This window comes from Bubalus bubalis, chromosome 9 (assembly GCF_019923935.1).
Source record: "Bubalus bubalis isolate 160015118507 breed Murrah chromosome 9, NDDB_SH_1, whole genome shotgun sequence".
Taxonomy (NCBI): domain Eukaryota; kingdom Metazoa; phylum Chordata; class Mammalia; order Artiodactyla; family Bovidae; genus Bubalus; species Bubalus bubalis.
This window is the reverse complement of record NC_059165.1, coordinates 30,531,945-30,557,086: the sequence shown is the minus strand read 5'-3', so window position 1 is coordinate 30,557,086 and position 25,142 is coordinate 30,531,945. Positions and strand designations below refer to the sequence as shown.

Below are 25,142 nucleotides of genomic sequence, written 5' to 3'. Positions count from 1 at the left end.
ATTTAGTTATTCTATCGGCTGCTGTAATTATGTAGCACAAAGGGCATATTTACTGGTCTCAATGACCAGAGAAAGGGTTATCTCCCATTTCTAGATACAACAAATGGTTCTTTTGATGACATTCCACTCCAAGGCTAATAAATCTCAGTGGATTTTCCTCCTTCCTCCACACTGTAATTCAGGATACAGCAGAGAAAACTAATTTAAATCTGGAAGAAAAGTGCCATTTTCTTTCTTTTTTTTTTTTGGTATATTACTTTTTATGTCATCCTTTTAAGAAAATGAATATATTACGGTTTTTTCAGTTTTTTGAAAGCTCCTAGCTCTTGGCACCTCACCAAACATTTTAAGTGGCTAATTATAGATGGGGAGTCATTATTGAGGTGCAAAGCACACGAGGTATTTTCATGTACTTGTTGCTTTCTCTATGTCCAAAATGAGGACAGAACTTTGGGGTTTTCTTTTATGAAAAGAATATGGACAAGATTGATGCTTAACGAGTGAGTTCATATTTTGCAGATTCCAAATTGCACTACATTCTTCCCCAAAGAAAGACGTTGTTGGCACCCTTCTGTCCTTCTTGTCAGTTAGTCCTTCACACTGAAAATTTGTCTCATTAACAATAATGCTTACGGCGAAGTCTGCCATTCATCCTCAACAGATGTGTATTGAGCACCTACTATAGTCCCTTGACTGAGCAAGGCATGCAATGTCAAGGGCATTGCACAGCCTCTTTGTGAATGTCTTCCATGTGTTGGAACCTTTCAGTTCATTTACAGCCAGATGTGCTCCACCCGACTGAATGGAGCAAATTAGAAAGTATCAGAAAGGGTTGATGTCGTCAGGAGTAATAGTCTCCAAGAGAATGAATTCAGCCTGAAAGTGGTTGTAACCAGAGCAAGTAACATCATAAACATCTCTAAGTAATAATAAATCACTGAAACGTACCTTTCTGAGACAGTATTCCTGATTTAAAAAAAAAAATCAGTGGCAGCTTTTGTTTCCTCATGGCTCAAATAATTTTGAGCTGATTTACATAAATAGTATCTTCCTGAGAAGGTCCAAATGCGATCCTGAGAAACATCTCTTAACAATGAAAATTCTTACCTTTTACCTGAAGGGAGAGGTACTCTTTGGAAGCTTCATGGAATATCATGAATTCAGTTAAATCCAAGTTCCTCAAGTCTGATGTCCCCCAGAATGAAGTAGTTTGGATAATCTAAATCATGCCATATTTGGAGCTGATGTACCATCAGTTTTAAAATAACACCATTACTTTGTATATCATAAGAAAGAAAAAGAGCTACTATACTACAGCAAGCTAGAACCCCATCTGAATGTCACGGTGAGCTATTTAGAGGACAAAAACCTTATTTCAGTCTTGGCATTGGGAAAAGAGAGAAATCAAAATCTTCTCTGAGAATCTGAACTACAGGATGGCACACATTCATACAAGGGACTGAATTACACTATCAACGTGGCCCGAAAACCTCAAGAAAAGGGTTTAAGTGATCTCAAGCTGGCTGTGCCCCCAGATGATGGCAGAAGCAAATGATTTAATCTATGCCAACAGACCTGATTTCCAAGCTGTTAAAATGAGCGAAATGTATGTCTTAGTCAAATAAGATTATAAGACACCCTCCCTCCATTGCCATGATCCACAAGGCAACATCTAAGCCTCCTGTGAGATCACTATTCACCACTCAAACCCCACAGTGTGCAGTGTTCTTTCCTCCAAATGCCACTGCATCATTTTCTAGGAATATCCAAGGAAGCTGGTCTTCCTTTGAAAAGCTGTGTTTACCTACCTGTAAGCTAAATGGAGAGGGGGCAGGAGGGCTTCCCTGAGGGCTTCCCTGGTGGCTCAGACAGTAAAGAATCTGTCTACGATACGGGGTTCTTGGGTCAGGAAGATCCCCTGGAGAGGGAAATGGCTACCCATGCCAGTATTCTTGCCTGGAGAATCCCATGGACAGAGGAGCATGAAGGGCTACAGTTCATGGGGTTGCAAAGGGTCAGACATGACCGAGTGACTAACACTTGTACTTCACAAGCTAGATGGATGTCCTAGTTTGGAGTCACATTCTCATACAAAAAGTCCTGTCCTTGACAACTGGCCTTTGCATCTCATTCCTCTCCTCATTCTGAGTTGGTTCCAGAGTAATAATCTTCAAGTTACTACTGGGTGTATATCCACTCTGATTACTGAGATAGCCAAGCAATCAGACCATGAAACTGGCCAGAACAACAGTGACCAGAATCTAACCATTAATTTGTCTGATTAACCGTCTGTGGAAAGGTCAGTGACACAGCCAGAGACTGCCCCATCCAGTCCACTCATGACTTTGTGTAGGAAGATTACCCCTTTGGGGTCATTTCCATACCCAGCTTCACTTGCTCTGGGCTTCCCTGGTAGTTCAGACAGTAAAGACTCTGCCTTTACATGAAGGAGACCCAGGTTCGTTCCCTGGGTTGGAAACATCCCCTGGAGAAGGAAATGGCAACCCACTCCAGCATTCTTGCCTGGAGAATCCCATGGACAGAGAAGCCTGGCAAGTCCATAGGGTTGCAGAGTCGGACACAACTGAGTGACTACCACTTGCCTCTTCCATCCTGTATGTTTACTAACTTCTTGAGTAGATATGTGCTCAGAGAGTGAACACTAATTTTAGACTTATCCTAAGTGAAACTTAATTAGGAAAGTGACTCATGCATGAGTCTCACTGGTTTTCTTTTCCATCTTTTGGTACCTTCTGAAGTCAAGTATTAGTGAAGTTAGACTGAGCCTCTCTACTTTTCTTTCCAATAGTGGGTGATGATTGGGTTTGGTGATACATTTAAAGATATCACCAGCATTCATGGTCCAGTCTCAGAAGCCCCGATGTGGTTCAGTTAAGATACTATTACTTATAACCTTACAAAGCTCTCAAAGTTGGATGACACAACTCTGTATTCAGTTCCTCTAATTCTGCTTGAGAAATCTCCCTTTTTCCTTTACATTCTCTTCAAGTTTGAGATATAATGTTTTAACAAATCAAAAATCTTTCATTCTGTATGGGTCTTCTTCAAAGGGCCGCATAACTCTTACTGGGACTGCTCCATTTTCTTGCAGGTGGATAGGAACTGGTGAACCACTGGTCCGTTCAGCTCTCAACTGGTATTTCATGTCTCTGCCCCCATGAGTGATCAGTACTTTTCCCCTCTGTTTTTTTCAGTTGATTGCTTGGATCCTACGTGCTCCAGCCATGGGGTCTGTGTAAATGGAGAATGCCTTTGCAGCCCTGGCTGGGGTGGTCTCAACTGTGAGCTGGCAAGGGTCCAGTGCCCAGACCAGTGTAGTGGGCACGGCACGTACCTCCCAGATACTGGCCTCTGCAGCTGCGATCCCAACTGGATGGGTCCCGACTGCTCCGTCGGTAAGTCCAGAGGTTTCCTCCTCACTTCCCCCAACGCTCACACCCTGTGTTCCTTCCATGAGCCCACACAGATGGGAATCAACTCTTTGCACTTAGCTCGGGAGGGAGGGACTTTAGTCAGCTGCATAGTACCTCTCTTACTCTGTTCTCAGCCCTGAAGTCTTGGATCCTTAAGAAACATACAAACAAATCCACATAGGTTCTTGTGCCTTGTTGGTTTCATCACCGCAAATGGATGAGGGGCCCGGGAGGGACGCTTCCATTTGCATTAGAGCTTTCTTATGTACACTCCCTAAAGGTACTAGAAAACAAAACCAAACAATTCAGTCCCAGACAAACTGAATGGAATGTCCTATAAAACAGAAAAGAGGCTCCCTCGGGGTCCTGGGTGAACATGTTATAAAGCTCTGCAATACTCTAGTGACAGGAAAATAATGAAGTTGCACCATACACTTTATTTTCCTAAAATTAAGAGTACGTGTCTTCCCTCCCAAGTGACCTTAAAAAGGAACGGTTCAACAGTTCAGGCCAGTCCCCACCTCTCCAAGAACCGTTCCACTCACACTGACAGCACCTATCCAAGCAAGCCATCATCTTTCCGCCCCCTTCCTGTGGGTAGTGAGACAGCTGTCAGATTGCCATGGCAATCAGAAAGGGAACCTATGTGAAGCTTTGCTACAATGGGAAAGAAGTGAATATTTCATTCCAGAAGGAAAAAAAAAAAAAAGGAAGATTCCATTAAAATGGGCTATTTTGGGTGTCTTCTCAGCCCACTCGTCTCTGGCTTCAATCCTGAGACTAGTGGCCCAGGCTAAGTGCTACAGAGGATGGGGAGGGCGGCAGCCCTAGATCCAAGGCCCAGCTGTGCAGCTGACTTGCTGTGTGACTTGGAGTGAGTCACTGACCCTCCTGGTGTGGCTTCCCCTCCCCGGGCCTGATGAGCCACGCCTCCCTCCGTAGTCTGTTGTAAGGATGAGTGTCTGGCTCGTGCTTGTCCTCGAGTGAGAGGTCTGGAACGCCAGAGAGTGCATATCTGTCTGTCTGTCTCCGCCCCAACCACAAAAGACTTTGAGCTCCTTTGAGAAAGAAGCTGTGTAAATGCAGCACAGTTAGAGCAGTCCCGATGGCCACCACAATGCCATTCCAGGTGACAGCTGGGTCTGCCGTCCTCCTGTGTGGATGGAGCTGTTGTGGGGCCCCAACTGGCTTTGGGGCAAGGCAGGCTCTCAACAGGGAAAGACATCCCTGCTGGCCAGGGAGTCAGGCTCCATGGGTATCTTTTCAGGTGGGCACCTCCCAGGGAGCTTTGCCAGACCAGATGGGCAGTGTCTGACCTCTTCCTGGGATGGTGTCCCGCCCCAGAACTGTGGTCCTCACATTTCAGCGTGCATCAGAAACAGTTGGAGGACATAGTGAAACAAATTTCTGAGTCTCACTCCCTGCATTTCTAAGCTAGGAGGACCAACCAAGGCATAAGAAGTTGCACCTCTACATAGTTCCCAAGTGATGGTTGATGCAGCCAGTCCAGGGGTCTCCCTCTGAGAACACTGCTCTAGAAACTACCTAACCATGAATGAATACCCGGCCAGTGGAGAGACAGGCCGCCCAAGATGACATGGGCCTTGGGCCAGTTCCAGGGACCTGAGCCATTTTTGTGGTCTGGCCTCCCATGGAGGGTTTCACCGGAGGTGGTGTTGAGCTGTAATCATTGTTTTTCTTCCAGAAGTGTGCTCAGTAGACTGTGGCACTCACGGCGTCTGCATCGGGGGAGCCTGCCGCTGTGAAGAGGGCTGGACAGGCGCAGCTTGCGACCAGCGCGTCTGCCACCCCCGCTGCATTGAGCACGGGACCTGTAAAGATGGCAAATGTGAATGCCGAGAGGGCTGGAATGGTGAACACTGCACCATTGGTAGGCAAACGGCAGGCACCGAAACAGGCACATATTGCTTTATTTTCATAAATCGTAGATCTATAGTGATGGTCGTGCGTTGCAACCGGCTGTTCCTTCAGGGACACAATGCTTCCTGCTGCCTCTCAAATCTCCCGGGGGCATAGGGAAGGGAAAAGCATGGTCCGGATTGGAAAAGATTTTCCCTGCTTCCCAGAATTCCAGATTGGGAGGAAAGGGACCAGATTAGATAAGAAAGCCCATCCAAATTACTGAGCAGGGGGAGAGAGAAATGCACATGCATGGGAAATTGTCAGGACCTGGAGGTTTTAAGTACCCCACGTAACTGTGGTCTGCAGGTCTCCCCTTTCTGAATATCCTCCCAGCTGGCTGGATCACTGGATCCTGGCTTGGAGGCAACAGTGTAACTCACTTCTTTGAGATCAGGTTGGATGCAGGCTGGACTCCCAGGTTTCCTGGGTAACCAGGTACCAACTGTAATAAGTTTGAGCATCCTCTTGCTGTCCCAAGACAAAAACTTTGCCTTTGGGCTCCTGCCTACCACCACCACCATTGATAAATGTCTCCTCCTTTGACCCCATTTCATTCTCACTCAGCCACATCTCTATATAAGTTTCATGACCGAGAACATGTCTCTACAGGTCATTTTCTTTAAGAAGTAGTAGTTCTCAAGTTTCTTCCATTTTGGTTTCTTTTTTGTCATTATTGTGGTTTGGGGTAGGACAAAACTGGATTCATTATACCAGTTATCCCTTTAATTGAGGAGATGGGAGTGATTGCCCCCTGGCTTTCCACATCTCTTAGACAGTTGGGATTAGCATTTGTTTTTTTGCATTTGTTATTTAATTAAGTCAGATCTAGGGGTGATTTCATGCCAAGTCTGGCTGAAGCCACTGGCTGGCATGAACACTCTCCGAGAAGTTTCCATCCGAACTACTAACTTGGTCTCTTGAACTTACCTTTGATTCTAGCCATTGAGGTGGGGGCCCTCCCATCTGCCCTAACCTCAAGACCCCAGGCACCTGGAGTAAAAGGCAGGATTAGGAGCTGGTCCAGGGCTGACTCATGAGAACAGACTCAGTTTCCCATGCTGTTCATTTGGGTGATCAAGCAGAGACAAAGTGCTCTTTGCATTTGGTTTTCCCTAATTCCATCTAATTGGGCATCAGAGGGCGCAGCGGGCCTATCCAGGCCATGACCGTAGCACTGGGACCCTGCCGGGACAGTCTGTTGGCAGTGAATTGTTTTTGCGATCTCTCAATGATGCTCCAGATCCCACACCCCCCTCCCCTCCTGCTTTCATTTACAGTTCCCTGCAGAGTCTGGGGGGAAATTCAGAAGGCTCTCAAGGGAAGGATGTGTACAGCCCAGTATCCAGACAGTTTAAAATCATTACCAATAGCTCCCGCTCTTTAAGGGTGCTCCTCTTGAAATACTTTTGCATGCTTGGTGTGATGTAAATACAGACTCTCCCCCCATACCTCCATTGCCCTCAGTCTTCCTCCCCAAAAGAGCTCTTGCCAACCGATAACCTTTAGGTGGAAAATCCCACTTTCTCTCAGTTCACACAATCCAACCTCAACCTCCTCTTTATCCCCCACCCCCATCTGCCAAGGGTTTAGCATCCTACAGGGATGCCTGCTGGCCCTCTCCATCCTACAACCCATCTCTACTCTGGGAAGAGCTCACAGTGCTGATGGATCAGAGCGAAGCTTGGAAAACTCTAGGCTGAAGGGGGCCAAATCCAGCCTGCTGCCTGTTTTTCTGTGACTTACGAGCTAAGAATAGTTGTCACCTTTTTTTAGGGGTTGAAAGAAAAATATTTCCTGACACATGACAATTATATGAAACTTCAATTTCAGTGTCCATTACACAAGGTGTTAGTTGAGGGCAGCCCCACCCATGTGATTGATGTACTGTCAGCTTCTGCACCGCTCCTCAGCCTTGAGTAATTGCGGCATGGTCCGCGAAGCCCTTTGTGGTCTGATGCAAAACATACTGAAAAAAAAAACTGGCCCACCCCTGAATTGGAGAGTTGCACCAGTCTGGGTAGAGAGAGGAGAAAAAGAAGAGGGTCAGCAACTCACTTTAGGGAAAGGACACCAAATGTGACTTGAAGGGCATCAGGGGCCAAGAGAAAGGGAAAGGTCCAGATGTCACAGAGAGCAAGGAGAGAGAAGAAGACTATGGCATGGAAATGTCTCTGTGGTCTTTGAAAATGAGATGGGAAGATGGTAACGAGTCTAATGGAAGATGGTGAGGATGCGGCCGGCAGCAGAGCACAGGAGATGATTCTAGCTAGCCCTTTGGGTGAGATGAATTAGAGAAAGGTGTTTTTGCTACTTGAAGCATTTGGTTCAAGTTCACATCACCATGACCTCTTGAGAGATAGAGAAAGATGCAGATTTATATGCCAAGTAAAGCTCCCCCAATGAAGCTAGTGACATCCCAGGAAGGTTTCTCCTTGAGAATTATGATCTCGCATGACTTCATGAGCTTGCACTACTTAAGTTATAAAGGTCTTTATCACCAGTGTCTGTCCTTGTGAGGAATTAGGGCTCTATGGTTTTCTTAGTAGAATCCACGCCATCTCCTCATAGATTTATTAATATGTTTGCTGGGGCTTTGCTCAAAAAAACCCAGGCATACCTTGGTTTGGTGAGATTTGCTATTCAAAATCTAGAGGTGTTCGTACACACGTAATTGCGCCTTTTGCTTTGCAACCTCTGCCCCCAGAGCTGTATCATGGAGTTTTAGTCTTTTATTTTGAGCAGACACTCCTGTCAATTCACTTTAAGTAAATGCCACAATTTACAAGCCCAGAATCAGTCCTCCTCCTCGGGGATACTGACAGTCAGAAAGGAAAGCGAGGCTCTTTGGTTCCTTTCAAAAAGAGCCTCAAATGCTGTGTTTTGAAAATAGAAAATAAATAAGAATGAAATGGCACCTAGCCTACAAAAAAGGCATCAGCAGGTTTGGGGTAAGACAAAGCCGTGGGTGCTTAGAGTTGGGGTGCTTTGGGTTGCTGTGGTTTGTTTTCAAAAGGTCATGGTGCAACGGTTTTCTTAGGGTCATTGAAAATAGTAGCTAAGCAATTCACATCAGGCCTTGTGTATCACATGTATTTTACTGAAGGAAGCAAGACGATAGATGCTGGGCTTGGGGAGGGGCGGGGACGAGAATAAAAGCACAGCCTCTACAGCTCAGTCAAGTAGAATCACCAGAATCTATTCATAGCTGGTCAAATGCATTTCTAGAATTTTTCAACCCAATTGTATTTGGATATTTAATACATATCGCTGAAAATTTAAATACAAGGTATCCCATTTCAGCGTTAACTGGTAGAGCTAGCTTAACCAATTCTAGGCTGGATTCTACCAAGCAATGAATTTACTTTGTCTCTAACAGGTTAAAAACAGAGGATGGCTAAAATCTACAGAATTGCATTGATAAGAAATAGGTACTGAATCCAGATCAACTGCAATTCCTGTATATCTTTAGAATATATTAGCAGCATTTGAATAGACAGCAGTTTACGCATATGAATAAGTCAGAAAGCACATTGTGTGGTGAGAATAGTTTGATTCTTTAAGCATAATCCTAAAATGGGTTGTTTTTCCAATCACCTGCCACCCCTCCCCTGCCTGCCTCTTATTAATACTGAAGATTTAACCTCAGAAGTCCATTCAAAATCTATAACACCAGGGCATAAAGGAACCATAGAATAGGTCAGAAGTCTCTGTGAGCTAGAGTAGAGTCAGATAAACATCTCTTATAAAGAAATAGAGTAAATGTTAACATGTTTTGCAAACAGAATAGTGGGGCAAAATACAGGGAAAGACCAGTGTTATTACTGGAGATTGCAAGAGGAGAGCAAAATGCTAATTGAAGATAGTCACTATTATCTCTTGAATGTCAGCTGTCCAGACACCCACTCTAAATAATACAAGCTAACATGTGCACAGAATAAACCCGTTGACACTAGGCTCCAACCCTGCGTGAACTCCTTGATATCTGGGTAGCAAGCAATGTCTATAATGGTTATTCTAGCCTGTTTGTTTTGTCTATGTGGTCCTGACCTCCAACTGCATTTTGGAATCATGAGGACTGGATTCCCAGAACCTTGTGGGGCTGAATAACCTGCCCCTGGAACACGAGTCACATCAGTTTTCTTTTCCCTCGATCGCACTGGGGCCCTTCTATTTTTCCTCTTTAATTGGTTGGGGAAAGAACTAGGTTCTTGCGATGTTAATAAGGAAAATGAATCTTTACCCAAGGTAGAACCAGCCGTGCGAAAATCTGATGTGCTGATTAAGTGATTGTCACCAGGAATAGACAGGGTCACAGTCCAGGAGGCAGAGAACTTCGGCGCTACAGGGAACGGTCAGGAAGGAGACGACTGTCGAAATGAACCAGCTTCAGACCAGTACAGCTGCTTCTGCATCTCATTCCAGCTTCACTCTAGTTGTAGAAACTTTTTTTTTTCCTTGTAGCTATTATCCTTCAACATTTGAGCTTTCATGACTCTACAATGAGATATCAAGTTGAGATAAAATTTGCCGCTGTGGTACCGTCCTTCCTACAGGATCTGTGGAAGCAGCTAGTTCTCTGATTCGCTCATTAACCTATTCCTCCTGGAGCCCTTCTTGGAACCTATCCTAGGACCTCCCATCTTTTCTGAAGTGAAAACCTAAAAGTGATGATTATTTACCATTTAAGACTATGAATAGCAGAGAGGAGAGGATGTTCCTCTGCTATTTTTTCCCCCCTCCATATTGGCCAGAATGTGAACCTTTTCACTGAGGATCAGGAATCACCACATGCCCAGAAGTTATCTTGAGTCTGTTCAGGCAGTCTGCCCAGGTTTCCTACCCAAACTCAGAACAAGGGCCTGGTGCTAGTGGTTATGGGAACCCATTTTCAGCTCACTGTAAAAAGTGGAATAAAATGGAAAAAAAAGAAAACTGCCTTACAAGTAGTAAGATGTGTTGCTGAAAGTGTTTACTTTCTTGGCCTAGATGTTGAAGAGGAGCTTTTGGGGGAAGGTAGTCACAAAGCTCCCACTAGTTTTATAGCTCAACCATCCTTAGTTTAAATGTAAACTTTCTTTTGTATTATTTCCTATGTGATTTAGTAATATATGCCCCAGAAGAAAAGGAGGTCCCATCAAAAAAGAAAAGAGGCAAGGAAGTCTTGGAATTTTAGATCTGTGAGGAGACAGTAAGTTGGAGCATTCCTTGTACCAGACCCTTCAGATTTCAGAGGGTCCCTTGATGTGCTGTTGTGTGGCCCACAGGGACAAGGCCCGACCCAACAAGGAGATAGCATGATACAAGGAGTTACTGCCTTCATAAGAGCAAAGAACTAAAAACAGTTCTGAACTGTCAGAACAGAGTAAGCGTTAGCATGACAGATGCCAGATTCTAAAGAAAGGAAAACATCAAAGAGTCAGAGCTATAGAAAACCTGAGCTGCGCTCCCTGAGTGTGAGCACTTGGTCACTTCAACTTTTACAGAGAATCAGCATTTCTTCCAAGTCTGTGCTTCTTGGGTTCACAGCGTGCACTCGAGACTTCATATTAAAGGGAAAGGGAACACAGAAAGGGCCCCAGAGCGATGAATTCCGTAAGATGTTCATGATGGACATTTACTCACCACTTGCTCCCTGATTCATCATGGTGTCATGAAGAATAAATTGACAGAGGAGATCTGTGTTCTAGGCTTGGCTGTGCCACGAACGTTCTGGGTGCCCTTGAGAAGTCACCCAACCTTCTGGCCTCAGTTTCTCCCTGAGACCACTGAGTGGATCGACTACATCACTGTCCAGAAACACGAGCTGCTTTCTGTTGGTGTGCGAGTATATTTTATTGACTGGTTATGCATGGCTGTTAAAAAAGAAGTATTAGGAAAACCATAACTAGCTCATCAAACTCACGATTATAGGGGCATTATTGCTTAGGGATGTGGCAGAAGCAGGTAGTGATATTAGGCCTGAGCAAATTTGTAAAAAAATATTAAGTAAATAACAGTGCAGATATTGCAAATATCACAAATTCAATATGTGATTGACTGGATTTAGAACACACTTGGACGAGGTGATCTCTAAGGACCTGTCCATCTCCAGAAATTTATTACTTTTGATGCAAATATATGTGCATGAAATGGAATGGTCCATTTCAGCACAATCAAATCTTCCTCTTCTCTAAGGTCAGGGAGGGTCTCCAGGTAGATTCCCATAATACATACTTTACATTAAAGGGATAGATACAGCAGAGTGTTGGTTTCAGCGATGACACATGGTTGAATTGTTGAAGTCAGTGCTGCTTTTTATTAGTCTGTCTGATTATCTGCTCATCTCAGTCCCAATTTATATCTGGTTTACCTAGAGAATCCTTCTGGGCATTCAAAAACTTCCTTACATGGTTTATATTTACAGTGTTATGTTAATTTCTGCTGTGCAGCAAAGTGATTCAGTTATATACACACATATATATATATATATTCCTTTTTAAAATATTCTTTTCCATTCTGGTTTATCATAGGGTATTCAATATAGTTCTCTGTGCTATGCAGTAGGACCTAGTAGTTTCTCCATTCTATATAAATTAATACCTTAAGTCAACTAACCTCAGCCTCCCACTCCATTCCCTTCCCCCAACCTCTGACCCCTTTGCAACCACCAGTCTGATCTCTTGTTTCTGTTTCATAGATAGGTTCATTTGTGTGATATTTTAGATTCCTGCATATATGTGATAGCATACATTATTTGTCTTTCTCTTTCTTAGTTACTAAATATGTTCATCTCTAGTTGTGTCCATTTTGCTGCAGATGGCAGTATCTCATTCTTTTCATGGCTGAGTAATATTCTGTTGTATTTTGTACCACATCTTCTTTATCCATCCATCTGTCCATGGACATTTAGGTTGCTTCCATATCTTGGAACAACCGTGCTGCTGTGAACATAGGGATGCATGGATCTTTTTGAATTACAGTTTTGTCTGAATATATGCTCAGGATTGGAATTGCTGGATGATACCGTAATTCTGTTTTTAGTTTTCAAGGAATCTCCATACTGTTTTCCATACTAGCTGCACCGTCTTATATTCCCACCAACAGTGTAGGAGAGTCCCCTTTCCTCCCCACCTCTCCAACATTTGTTACTTGGTTTCTTGTAGACTTTTTCATGATGGCCATTCTGAATGGTGTGAAGTGGTACATCACAGCAGTTTTGCTTTGCATTTCTCTAATATTTAGTGATGTTGAGCATCTTTTCATGTACCTATTGGTCATCTGTATTTCTTTCTTTGGATACATTTGTGTCTCTTAATAAAAACAAGGTAGTGGTAGTAGAGGTCCATCTGACTATAGCCACTTCACTTGGTTTGGGGGCAATGCAAGCGTGATGATGAAGTGCTTAAGACAGAGTCTTTTGGTTCAAGTCAACCTGAGATCAACAACCTCTGTATGCCTCAGTTTCTTTGTTTATAAAAAGGGGAATAATGAATGTGACCTTCCTCATTGGGTTATTTGTAAAGTAGTTGGCACAGCCCCTGTCATAATGTACAAGCCAAGTAAATATGAGCTAACATCATCATCATTCGCCATCATCACCATCCTTATCTAGTACCAGTGAGCACAAGGGAGGATTATCAGAATTAACTTCCCTTTAAGACATTTCTGCTACCTTCAATCTCCCTCTCACACATCTGCCTCCAATCCCTCAAGCAGTTAGCAGCATATTGAACATAGCAGCTACCCACTATCCATTTCCCAAACAAAGATCTGTTCTGTAACTTGCTGACATCTGGTTTTAACAGACAAGCTGCCTCTCTTACCTGGAGTTGAACCTGCTTATTTTACCAAACAGTGCAGTTATTCAAACATGAAATCAAATGTCTGAATATGCTGTGTTAATATAGCCTGATTGTGAAATTGGAGTTTGCTATTTTCAACCAGTTTCTCCAACCTAGATATCTTGGACATATCCTGGGATAGCCAAGAGATCTGTGAGAATTTATTTTTAATGCTGGGTTTCCTTTATTCCCATAAGTATAGTTCAAAAGGAAAAAAAAAAAAAAAAAAAACAACCAACTTTTCCCCGAAATATTAGTTTGGAGTTCTGTTATTATTTGAAGAGGATAAAACTTCAATTCTTTCAGCTAGCATTTCTCCTACTAGGGACCGCAGACATATTCTTGAGGCCTTTGGTAGGGATTTGTTCTCCTTTACGAAGAAATCTGATATTCTTCACGTTTGAGGATGCTGCCAGGTCAGTGTGTCTTAGGACACTTTGTCTTGGTTCTCACCTTTTCTTACTCATTCTCATTCCTCGTGACTCTTGGGTTCCAAGATTCTGTTTGCTTGGCTCTGTTCACATAATAATCCAGGAGCCTCAACTCTGACTCAGTTGAGTAGCACGCATGCTTTTCTCAGAGACTCAAGATTCTCACTGGTTGTCTGTCTCTTTTCAGCCCAGTTAACTCCCAGGCTGCAATTGCTTGACTCCTTGAAGCATAACCCAGGGGTCGGATATGGAGATTCTTTGTAATTCCTTGGTTTATCTCCTGGGTTATCAGGAGTCATACAGGGTATCCCAGATGTTTATGGAAGAAACAAATTCTCCATTTTCTCCCAAGTTGCCTGGCTTATGGGGTTCACTTTTACACTAACCCACTTCTTTTCTAGCACTCTATTTCACAAACTCTTATTAAAAGACTTACCTTTATTACTTTTGAAAAATATGGTACCATCATTTTGAAAACCCTCTGGTCAAAATCAGGGATTATTGCTCTCTTCCTCCATCCTTTCCACTGTGCATTTCTGTGTATCATTATAATCAGACCCACAGAGGCCATCATACCATTGACCATCTCTGAGCCTTTCCCTTCATGAGTAATAAAGAAAGAAACCTCACGAAACAGTGGTAAGGAGAAAGTTGAATATTTTATCATAAACATTCTTGTGCTAATTAGAATGGATTAAATTACAAGAGAAAATGCATTTAGTTAATCTTTCCTCTAATTAAAAAAATATCCCTGGTTTTAAGTAAAGTGTTTGTTTTTAAAAACATATTCTCATTGTAATCAGTAAGGGGAGAAGGCCTGCTTGGTCCTTAGTGATAGGCTTCAGCAGTCTGCAAAGTAATTAAAAGCTACCAGCCACTGTTTTTTCGATGATTAAGATTCTTCAGAAGCCTACTCAATGTTTTCCCATAGCTCTCACTGCAGGATTCTCCATAAAAGACCTTTTTCTGTGGTCTGTGGTGACAGTACCCTCCTTCTGTGCCCAGATGGTTGAATGTGGTTGACTCCCCTTGGTCAGCAAGTGTCAAGTGTAAAGAATAATTCAAGAGAGGTTTATATACTTTTCCGAGCGAGCTGGGATAAGAGTCAACATGAGACCAGTAGGTGACGTGAGACGTGCATGAAATAGAACAGGGTCACAGTCTAGCCCTTCGTGTGTTCCTTTCCAAGCCTGGCAGACCCCACACTGCCCCAGGCCCTACAAGTCTGTCTCACAAATAAGGAATCATTCACATCACTTCTCCATCATGGTTCATCCCAACTGCAAAACTCACTCCCCACTCTTACCCCAAACGTTTCTTGAGTGTGTCTCACATGCTCATCTTTAGCGCTTTCAGATTCCTCTAGCTCAAGTCTTCTCAATGAGGCTGCCTACAAAATTTAGTTAGGGGAAGCCCTACAGTACTTCCCCTGCTGCCAGGGGTGTGCCAGCCGGCAGCCACAGCAACCAGTCTACTGAAGGCCCGCTGTGTTTACACCCAGGAGAGGGTGCCATGGTCTCCCACCCTGGGGAAATTTATCAGCTGCTAACACGTTCCTTTGAGAGAACAGCACTTCTTTCTTTGCCCGTTGCCCCTCTCCTGTATCTCAAGGTTTTGACCCAGGACTGGGCTATAGAACAGACCATGGGATCCTTTCTGTTTCATCACCTGCATTCATCCTCGGACACCTTCTGCAGACCCAGGTGCACTGGGACATGCTCACACCTTCTTTATATATTTTTTTTATTTTCTATATTTTATTTGTTTTAATCAGAGGATAGTTACTTAACAATATTGTGATGATTTTTGCCATACATCAATGTGAATTGGCCATAGGTACACATGTGTCCTTCCATCCCGAACCGCCCTCCCACCTCCCTCCCCACCCTATCCCTCTGGGTTGTCACAGAGCACCAGCTTTGGGTGCCCTGCTTCATACATCAAACTTGCCCTGACTATCTATTTAACGTATGGTAATATTTATATTTCAATGCTATTCTCTCAAATCATCCCACCCTCTCCTCCCACTGAATCCAAAAGTCTATTCTTTACGTCTCTGTTTCCTTTGCTGCTCTGTACATAGGAGTGTTGTATAGATTCCAAATATGTGTGTTAATATACAATATTTGTCTTTCTCTTTCTGGACTTTCTTCACTCTGTGTAATGTAATAGGCTCTAGGTTCATTCACCTCATTAAAACTGACTCAAATGTGTTCCTTTTTTATAGCTGAGTAATATTCCATTGTGTATATGTACCACGACTTCCTTATCCATTCATCTGCCAATGGACATCTAGATTGCTTCCATGTCCTAGCTGTTGTAAACAGTGCTGCAGTGAACATTGGGGTACATGTGTTTTTTTCAATTCTGGTTTCCTCAGGGTATTTGCCCAGTAGTGGGATTGCTGGATTGTATGGTAGTTTTATTCCTAGTTTTTTAAGGAATCTCCATACTGTGCTCCATATTGGTTTTATCAGTTGCCGTCCCAACAACAGTCACATGATCTTTAAACAGGCCAGATAGCTCTGAATCCCAATTTACCCTCAGGACCTCTGAGATCTACACAATTAGATCTTAAGGGTGGCTTCCATTTTCAGCCTGCTCAGCTGCCAATCAGAGATCCCCTGTGGCCTCCCACCTTCCTCATAATCATGCACCAGGAGAACTGCTTCCATATCCCCTGGACTGCAGATTTCCAGCAGTTTCTGGCACAGCTCTTTGAGATCACGTGTTCTAATCCTTCATGCCTCCCAGCATCACACGGCCCAAACTGTACATCACAAAAACTACGTCCTGCCAGACCTCAGAGAAAGGAAGGGTTAACGAATGTTCTAGAGACAGAAAGCCACATACAGTCACTGTCCAGGAGGAATTAAAATTGTGGAGGATCCTGGTCCACAAATTCCAAGTTCAGCCACAGCAGCACCTGGTCAAATTAGCAATGAAGTTGGTTAGAGCCTGGCCCAGCAGCGTCATCTGTCTAAAGTGGTAGGCAGAGTGATGGGCTCTGATAAGTGTGAATTGCATTTCTTTATTTTTTAAATTATGCTTTAACTTCAAGAGGGCTTGCCAGACAGCCTGTCTCATTTAGAAACAGCATCTACAGGTGGGACCCCCAAAGATCATAAAACAATCACCTCACAAACACAGAGGAAACATTTGAATCTGATTTGATTCCAGTAGGTTAGCAAGCTGTCAATCACTGGTCACACTACTCCACCCAAGACACACTCTGTCTAATGACACAAAACTTACAAGTGGTGGCTTCGCTTTGCAAGAGAGCATCCTGGCAATAGGCTGTGGGATTGTTTCTCTACATGAGGTGTGTGTGAGCCCAGTAAGCCCAGATGTTGCTGGTGATAGCAACTCCTGTGAATAAGGAAGAGATTGAAGATGTTGGAGGCAGTGAGAGAGGCTCGCTTTTTTCTATTAATCCAGGGAATGCAGGCAAGTCGAGTTGGGTCCCCGAAGCCTGCTGCTATCAACTTTTCCCCATACTTTGAATATGAACCGATTTAACTTTTTATTTTCATTTAATGGAGCCAAGAAAGATCTGTATCTGTTCACTTACAGACCTACTCTCTGGGGGTCTGATACAGGAAATGTTATCATATCATAGAAAAGCCTAGTGCCGAAAACAGTCTACCCAGAATTAAATAGCTCAAAATACAAAATACGCATCAACACCCACTCCAGACTCGCAATGGCGCCCATGTTCTGTCTATAGACTGTGCCGCCTTCCCTGTGTGCCACATATGAACACTTATCGCCAGTGCTTTCGTGCTCTAGCTGTCGTGCATCGCAGGGTGGGGCTGGCGTCAGGAAACGTGTGTGCTGTGCTGTCGCTTCTGTGGTGTCAGACTCTCTGTGACCCCATGGACCACAGCCAGCCAGGCTTCTCTGTCCTTGGGATTCTCCAGGCAAGCATATTGGAGTGGGTTGCCATGCCCTCTTCCAGGGGATCTTCCCGACCCAGGGATCGAACCTGTGTCTCCTATGTCTCCTGCATTGGCAGGTGGGTTCTTTACCACTTGTGCCACCTGGGAAATGTGTAGCAAAAGGATTAAATGTAAGAATCGAACAGGCCTAGCTTCAAATCCTTTGCACATTGGGTGACTTTGGCAATTTCTGTATCTTCGGTAAGCCTTGGTTTTTCCCTTCTGTAAATTGTGAATTAATAATAGCCATGTCCTACTGTTGTGGGGACTTCACTTATAGGTGAAGCCCTTTACACAGTGCTTGAAATTCCATCAGTGCTGACTTTATAACCATGAACAGCACATCTCTGTGCCTAGGCTGTCGTTTCCCCACTGGGTCTTCGTGGAGGGAGCAGTAAGAAAACAGTAGGCACAGGACACGAGCAAGCATGGAAAAGAGAGGCCAGGGCACTAGGCCTTGTGTGTCAGGCTCGGAGTCTGGACCCCTCCTCTGACTTCACTTTTGCAGAAGGAGCTCTTTGGAATACCGGGATTCTGTTCCTTTAAGAAAGGAGAAGCCTGGGAGCTCATGTAAAGCAGGGAGGGAGGTAGAAATGGCCCAGGATGGACCTGACTGCCAGCTGCAGAAACGTGGGTGTTATAAACGAGAGACACCTGTATCATTGCATGCCATGTCTGGGCTCTGCTCTTCCTGTCTCTGGTTCTAGCTGAGCAATGGCGACTACATTCATTCATTCATCACAAAACATTTATGAAGCACCTACTGTGTGCTGGCTGCAGCACACACCCCCTCCCCTCCTCCGTGTGAGCCCTGGGACAGCAGGAAAGAGAGGGGACTTGCACAGGGGCTCTAGACCTCCCCTGCCTTTTCGACTGCATGAGACTTGGCTGTTTTCTAACTTGGGACACCTCTCCTGGTGTTTCTGTCAATAGTTTTTGGTTGACTTTTTCAACCCCATCCCTTGCTCACAACTTCCTGAGGAGATCAATGTAAGCATAGAAGCCGGTCTACTTCAAATGGTAGCTTAAATTCATTTGTAACACAATGTAATTACATAAAAGGAAGCAGTCAGGTATCAAACTGTGTGGATACACACAAATGACTCCGTCATAAGTGTTAATATTTCCAACAACGGAAGACATTTAGTTAAATCAAATGAAGATGGCAACTCATTAAAATTTGATTTTCCCTCCTATCCTTTTTTATCTTTTAATCCTCTGTGTATGGCACGGCTTGTTCCGTTAAATAACACTCATTAATTAAATCTCATCATCTCCTCGATGTATCTGTATTTTTATTTATTAGGAAAACCTTCAGATGCTTATAATCTAATTTAGTTGGATTACTGCTTGGACATCTCTTAAGTAAAAGAACTGTGGAGTTTTCAGGTGGAATTACTGGCTAGAGGAGGGGGCAGGAGAAACCAAGTTCTCTCCCTGGTTCCCCCTGGCAGGAGCTGCTAGACGAGCCTCTCCCCTGATGGGGGACTTAGCCTAGATTTGGAGAATGAACGCACCACGCATTCCGCATCTTTGTTGGCTATGGGAAGGGAAGGGAGGTCAGAATCTGCAAAAGAAGTTATGAACTCAAACACCCCTATGTGAATGAAGCAAGACCAGTGTAAGTAAGTGTATTAAGTAGCGTGTAAGATGGTAGGGAATGGGAATGATCTGGAAAGCAGAGGCCCCATCTATGGAGGACAGACACAACCCACCACTAGCCGACTGCTGCCATGTAGAAATGAAGTGTAGTTTTGCCAAATTTTTCCAGTTCTTCAATAGAAGCCAGAGATCCAAAGGGGCAGGCATACCCTCCCAAAGTTTAAATATTGGCAAGCAATTCAAAATTTATAAAAATGCCATACAGGCCATTCAGACAAGACTGGGGGCCAAATGGGGCCCCAGGGGCCCCTGACACCTCCAGTGCAAGGTAAGTAGTGGAGAAGGAAAGCTCATTTGCCCATGAGACTGGGACAGCTTCAGCTACTTTTTTTGATACCCCAACTCTCCTGTTGACTGGTGTAAGCTAATAGGAGTCTGGTTACCATAATACAACGGTGATACTTTGCACTTACACGGTGAATTTTCTCCAAGGAGCTCAAAAGACTTTGTGTTGCCTCAGTCAACCTCACAACAAACCCGTGAGGCTGGCAGGAGGCCCTTGCCCCCAAATGCACAGTGAGCAGCGTCAGAAAGAACTGGACACAGGCAGCTGGGTTGACTCATTGGTTTCAATCCAGAGTCTATACAGTTGGCAAACATAGCGTTTGAGAAGCATGGACAGGGTTTCCAATACTGCCTCCTCTGCTGCCTTCTTGGCTTATTTTCTTTGCATCTGCTCCAGTTGACAGCTCAGCCCCAAATGTCAACAATATAGGCCAACCAAGCCAGGAACTAATTTCTGTCGTGCGTGTGAGTGTGTCCACGTCTGTGTGTGCATGCGTGTGTGTGTGCCCATCTGACTTCTCAGCAGGCCCAGCATGGTACATCTGCCCCCATTACAACACGCCCCTGCATCGGTCATTGGTCTAATGCCATGCTCTGAAATGCTTCTTTTGCAAAAGCTCAAGACCTAGACATTCGCAGCAGGTGTCTTCAGGAATCTGGATACCTGTTTTAACTAGCAGTGCCTGAATAATTCATGTTGCTTGGGGCCCCTCAGTCCCTTTCTCTTCCTCAATCTGATAGAATTACTAATGGTAGAAGTCTTTCTCTTACAGAGCTGCCATGCATGCCCTCTCGTTGGCCCCAGTGGATTAGTGGGAATGGCCACGTAAAACACGGACAAGGGACAGGAACAAAGATCTTCTTGCCTTGGGGAGAACAGCCAAGAAAGTCACACTGACCAGCAGTGATTGGAGCTCTGTCACTTTTATCACTTCCCCTCTAACACTGCTTGGGTTCAAGGGCTTTCTATACAGTCTCCCTACTCAGCCCTTCCCCTTGGCTTCTTGGGCATATGTGCTGTCTGTCCTGCTCTACTCAGGGGAATTCCTTGGGCTTTACAGGCGTGACCCAGAGAGAAGACTCCAGTACAGCAGTGTAAACCTATTGATCTTTACCCCAGGACAGCAGAGCACAAGTATCCTACATTTTCTAGATTGCCTTGCTCTTCCCTCCAAATTGTCTCAGATCATGCTACTGATTCCTGGGAACAGTTCCCAGCATGATACTCTATGACAGTCATTCACACTCTGCATGTGAGCATGCCGTGAACATCCTTCAGAGGCAGATGCAAAACCCGAGAAACACCTGGCCATTTTCAAATGCATGTGTTGGGGGGATAACTAGACTTATTGACATTGGAACTACAAAGGCTGTCATACCCACCAGCTTCCCATCTGATCCTGCAAATCAGGAGACTCTTCATTAGAGTCAAAGGAAACTTGCCTTTTCCAGGGATGAAAACGTCTAAAGATCTTACAGAAAAGTGGTGGAAACCCCTCCTCGATCTAGTCTGAACCACAATTGATTGTGCCTCCTGAATCAACCATAGTGTTTTAGCTCATTCTGTAGACAAAATCAATGTTGAATATGTTTCAAGTATGTAAATTAAGAGAATGATTTCTTTATATACCCGACTCCAGCTGAGTATATGAAGAAATGGCTTTTTTGCTGCCTTGGGAGAAATGTACTTGTGCTTTCCATGTGGCTGTTCAGAATGGAAGCTTTCAAAGTCAGCCAGGGCTGCTCTTTATCGCCATTCATTATGCCTCAAAGTATCATACAGACAAATTGTCATTTGTATTTTTCAAACATATATGCACATATGCATTTGAGGGAGTTTAGGGGGCACCCTGTTGGGGACATCTCTGTCTTCATAGCCTCAGGGTGACATTCTAGAAAGTCAAAATAGGGTAGCCACTGGCATCCTCAGTGTTGCAATACCTGGTAAAGCCCAAATTGTCCTGATGCTGGGAAAGATTGAGGGCAGGAGGAGAAGTGGGTGACAGAGATGAGATGTCGGATGGCATCACTGACTCGATGGACGTGAGTTTGCGTAAGCTCTGGGAGTTGGTGATGGACAAGGAAGCCTGGCGTGCTGCAATCCATGGGGTCACAAAGACTTAGCGGCTGAACGACAACAACAGTGTGTAAAATGTTAGCGCAGGTGACCCTCGAGATTTATCTGCTGGCAAATCCAGGCCTACGTGACTGAACTGGCCTTCATGTTAAATTTGCTCTTGAATGCAAACAGATTCAGGGAGGCTCAAGAGGCCAGATGCACTGGTCGACAGGGAGTTCAGCCACTGGAGTTTCAGCCTTCAGCCTCACTCAGGTTTTGGGAGAAGCTGGAGTGAAATTCCAGGTTGAATTAAATACCTGTGGGACCAAAAGGTCACTTCAGTGCCTCTCAGTGATCCCAGCTTCCTGGGACAGCTTTACCTTGACATGTAAATTTCCACATCCATCACCAGTGAGGTTTGGTTACTCTAAGTAATGCAACCTTAAAATATTTTCTGAGCAGTAAAGGCAAATGGTTGCAGTGTTGTAAAGTCCTGTCTTGTAGGAGACATTAAAATGTTATGCAGCGAGGTAAAAAGCCACAAGCTAAGACCTTGAGGGGGAGGAGGCCGAGTCCCTGAAAACAGCAGGAGGCTGACACAGAAAGTAAGGAGTTAAAGCCAGCCAGGAGTGGCTTCAGAATCTAGAAATGCATGTTGCTGTGGGGGGCGGGGGGGGGGGGGGCGCGGGAGCCGGGGAGGGTGTTGCTTTTCATCTGTTTTTCCTCCCCAGCTAGGACCTCATCCTTTTCTATTAAAACTCTTGACAGTGGCTCCTAAGAAAGGTGATCTCTGGCAGGGCCAATTCCCTGGGTTTGGCCAACCCTGGCACCCAGCAGCAAAAGTGCTACCCAGATAGAGCCTAAATGATTCCCTGCTCTGAGTAAGAATACAGCAGGTGCTCTGTAAGTGCTAACTGGCTCGAGATGCCCTGGGAAGGACCCTCTGGGCAGCCTCAGCTCTGAGGAGAAAAGTTGGGGAGCAAAGAGTGAAAAACCATTGTGAGCACTGTGCGTCTTAGCTGCCGACAACAGTCCATTGTTCCAAAGTCAAGCGCTGCATGGGAAGAGGGAACAGCAAAGGGAGTAACAGAAGCTGAATGAACGCAGGGCTCCTCCTGAGTCGGGAGCCTGAGGGCGTGAACACAGGGAATGCTGGCCTGTCATCTAGTGCATACGTTCAAAATGGCGCGGGAACACCCCCAGTGGAGTGAAAAATGGTTCCTTGGGAGGATGTGAAGAAAATCTTACCCTTTATCGAATCAAACAGATTCACAGGGAAGGAGGCAGTAACCTAAAACGGTTGAGAATTACTCATCTGGTGGAAGAGATGACTGTTTTCTAGAACTTCAGTAGAAGCAGCCTCAAGTATCTTTACTGAAGACATCCTGTGGCTTGGGACACCTTCTTCCAATTCATGTTTCTGTGTTTATCACCCCCCGACAGCAGACTCAGGCTTACGCCAAATCCATTTGGGCTGAAATAAGGAGAAGGGCCAAAATAATTGATGTTGTATACATTTTGAACTTACAGATTGCCTTTTTGGATGATGATAAGAGCTAACAGTTATTGAGTGTTGACCCATAACACTTGCCAAGGCCAGTGCCAGATTCTAAACATAACCTTCTCTCATCAAATCCTCACACCAGTTTTGTTAGGTGGAACCTGTTGTCATCAGCAGGGCTTCCCCGGTGGTGCTAATGGTAGAGAACCCACCTGCCAGTGCAGGAGACATAGGAGACATGGGTTCTATCCCTGGGTCGGGAAGATCCCCTGGAGGAGGCCATGGCAACCCACTCCAGTGCTCTTGCCTGGAGAACCCCATGGACAGAGGATCCTGGCGGACTACAGCCCATGAGGTTGCAGAGTGTCGCACGTGACTGAGGCGATTTAGCATGCATGCACGTTGTCGTCAGCGTTGTACAGGTGAGAAAATTGGCTCAGAGAGGTGCAATAGGCAGTGTGTTACCTGGCAGAGACAGGGGAAGTTGAGTTCTAAATCCAGGACTACTTGACAGAGACCAGGTGTACTAATTGTACTGTTTTGATCACCTGCTTTGACCCCAGGTACTTGCAACAAGAGGGTTACTTTGGAGACCAAAGCTGAAATCAGAAATATATGGGCACCAGAGAGCCACCCTCACCTCCTGGTAAAGTCACCACCGGCCATAGTGTCTCTTTGATGATGAGGGACTGCTCCCCTGTTAGTATGCTTTGGGGTTCTCTGGTTTACCAGCACCCCCCAGCCAAAGAGTTCCCTGACTTAGAATCCGAAAATGACTTACTGCTCTTCAGCATAGATATTGTAGGTCAACTCCCCTAAATTTAAGTTGACTTTCTATCAGCGTTCACATTTCCACTAACTTTTCATTAAATTAATTATTCAAAACAATTCAGAGTTAGCATTTTCACAGCAACTGTAACTCTGCCATGACTATATTAAGGTGTAAATTGAGCAGCATGTTTTGCAATAAAGTTAATTTTATATTCACCAGAGAACTGAGTTGTAGTTGCTGTGGGAACCATCATTTTGAATCTTGACTTTGGGGGCATTTAAATTCTCAACCACAGCATTGTACTCCATAGCGTATGTTACTTGGAGCTTCATCTGCTCCGCCCCCTGGCCAGTCTACCCTGAACTTGAAAGTCCTATCAGAGACTAGCGTAACAGCCTTCTGGTTTTCTCAGCCTTCTTACTCATGCTGGTATCTATGACACTGAACAGAGAAATCGCCAAGAAACCAAAATGGTTCCCATTTTATCCCTGCAATGTTTTAGAGAGGTGACTTTCCTTGGAAGCATAATCAGGGAGAGGTACCAAGTCTCAGGCAATGTCAACTAAAGCAGGCGATGCCATTGCTTTTGTATGGAGCCAGGATTCTCATCCAAGGGTATTTTTGGCTCTGTGCTGTATTATTCAGTACACACAGGGTGACCTCTGAAAGCTCCAAGTCCTCGCACGTGCCATTAATCATGCAGGCATGCACAGCCATACATCAGAACTTATTGGAGCTCCGGAAAAGCTAAACAACATTTCCCAGAGCCCCATAAAACCCAAGCATCTCTAAATCAAGACGCATTGCAGAGCCTCTCTAAAAGGTACGTTCAGCAGAACTGGAACAGAACTCGGGCTGAGTCCTGGAGGTATAGAATTGGTGACATGCGCCAGGGTAAAGTCAGAGGCTTTTTTGCGAGAGGGAGGGAGACTCGGAGATGGTTAGAGACGTGAGCGTTCCGTCTACAAGAATTATCGATTTTTGTAGCTTTATTGGAAAAATCAGTCATGCTTTCTGCCTCCTGGGGATTGCTCGGCGGCAGTTTGGGAGTGTGAGTGTGGAAACCCGGCAGGTTAGCAGCTGAGTAGCAGCTTCTATTCAGCATTCAATTATCCATTTAGCGAAAATGTGACTTAGCAGAAACATACTGCTGTTTTGCATGTTTAAAATGTATCGGGAAAGGAGGGATTTTTTTGTTTCTCTGTGAGTGAGAGGATTTCCAAGAGGTAGCTCTTGCCTTCATAAGGGCACACTTATTATGCAAAACTGAAGACTGGCACCTAACAATAGCAGGGGCCAGATTGTTGGAATTCTGTA

General features: G+C 44.6%; 1 protein-coding gene across 3 annotated transcripts in view; it reads left to right on the top strand.

Annotated features, from left to right (window-relative positions):
• The window catches only part of TENM2 (teneurin transmembrane protein 2), a 1,791,425-nt gene that overhangs the window by 1,622,254 nt on the left and 144,029 nt on the right, over positions 1–25,142 (top strand). For all 3 annotated transcript variants that reach the window (XM_044947351.2, XM_044947353.2, XM_044947352.2), the window contains 2 exons: positions 3,216–3,416; positions 5,140–5,325. In XM_044947351.2, coding sequence (XP_044803286.1) covers positions 3,216–3,416; positions 5,140–5,325 — 387 coding nt within the window. The remainder of the gene's footprint in view (positions 1–3,215; positions 3,417–5,139; positions 5,326–25,142) is intronic.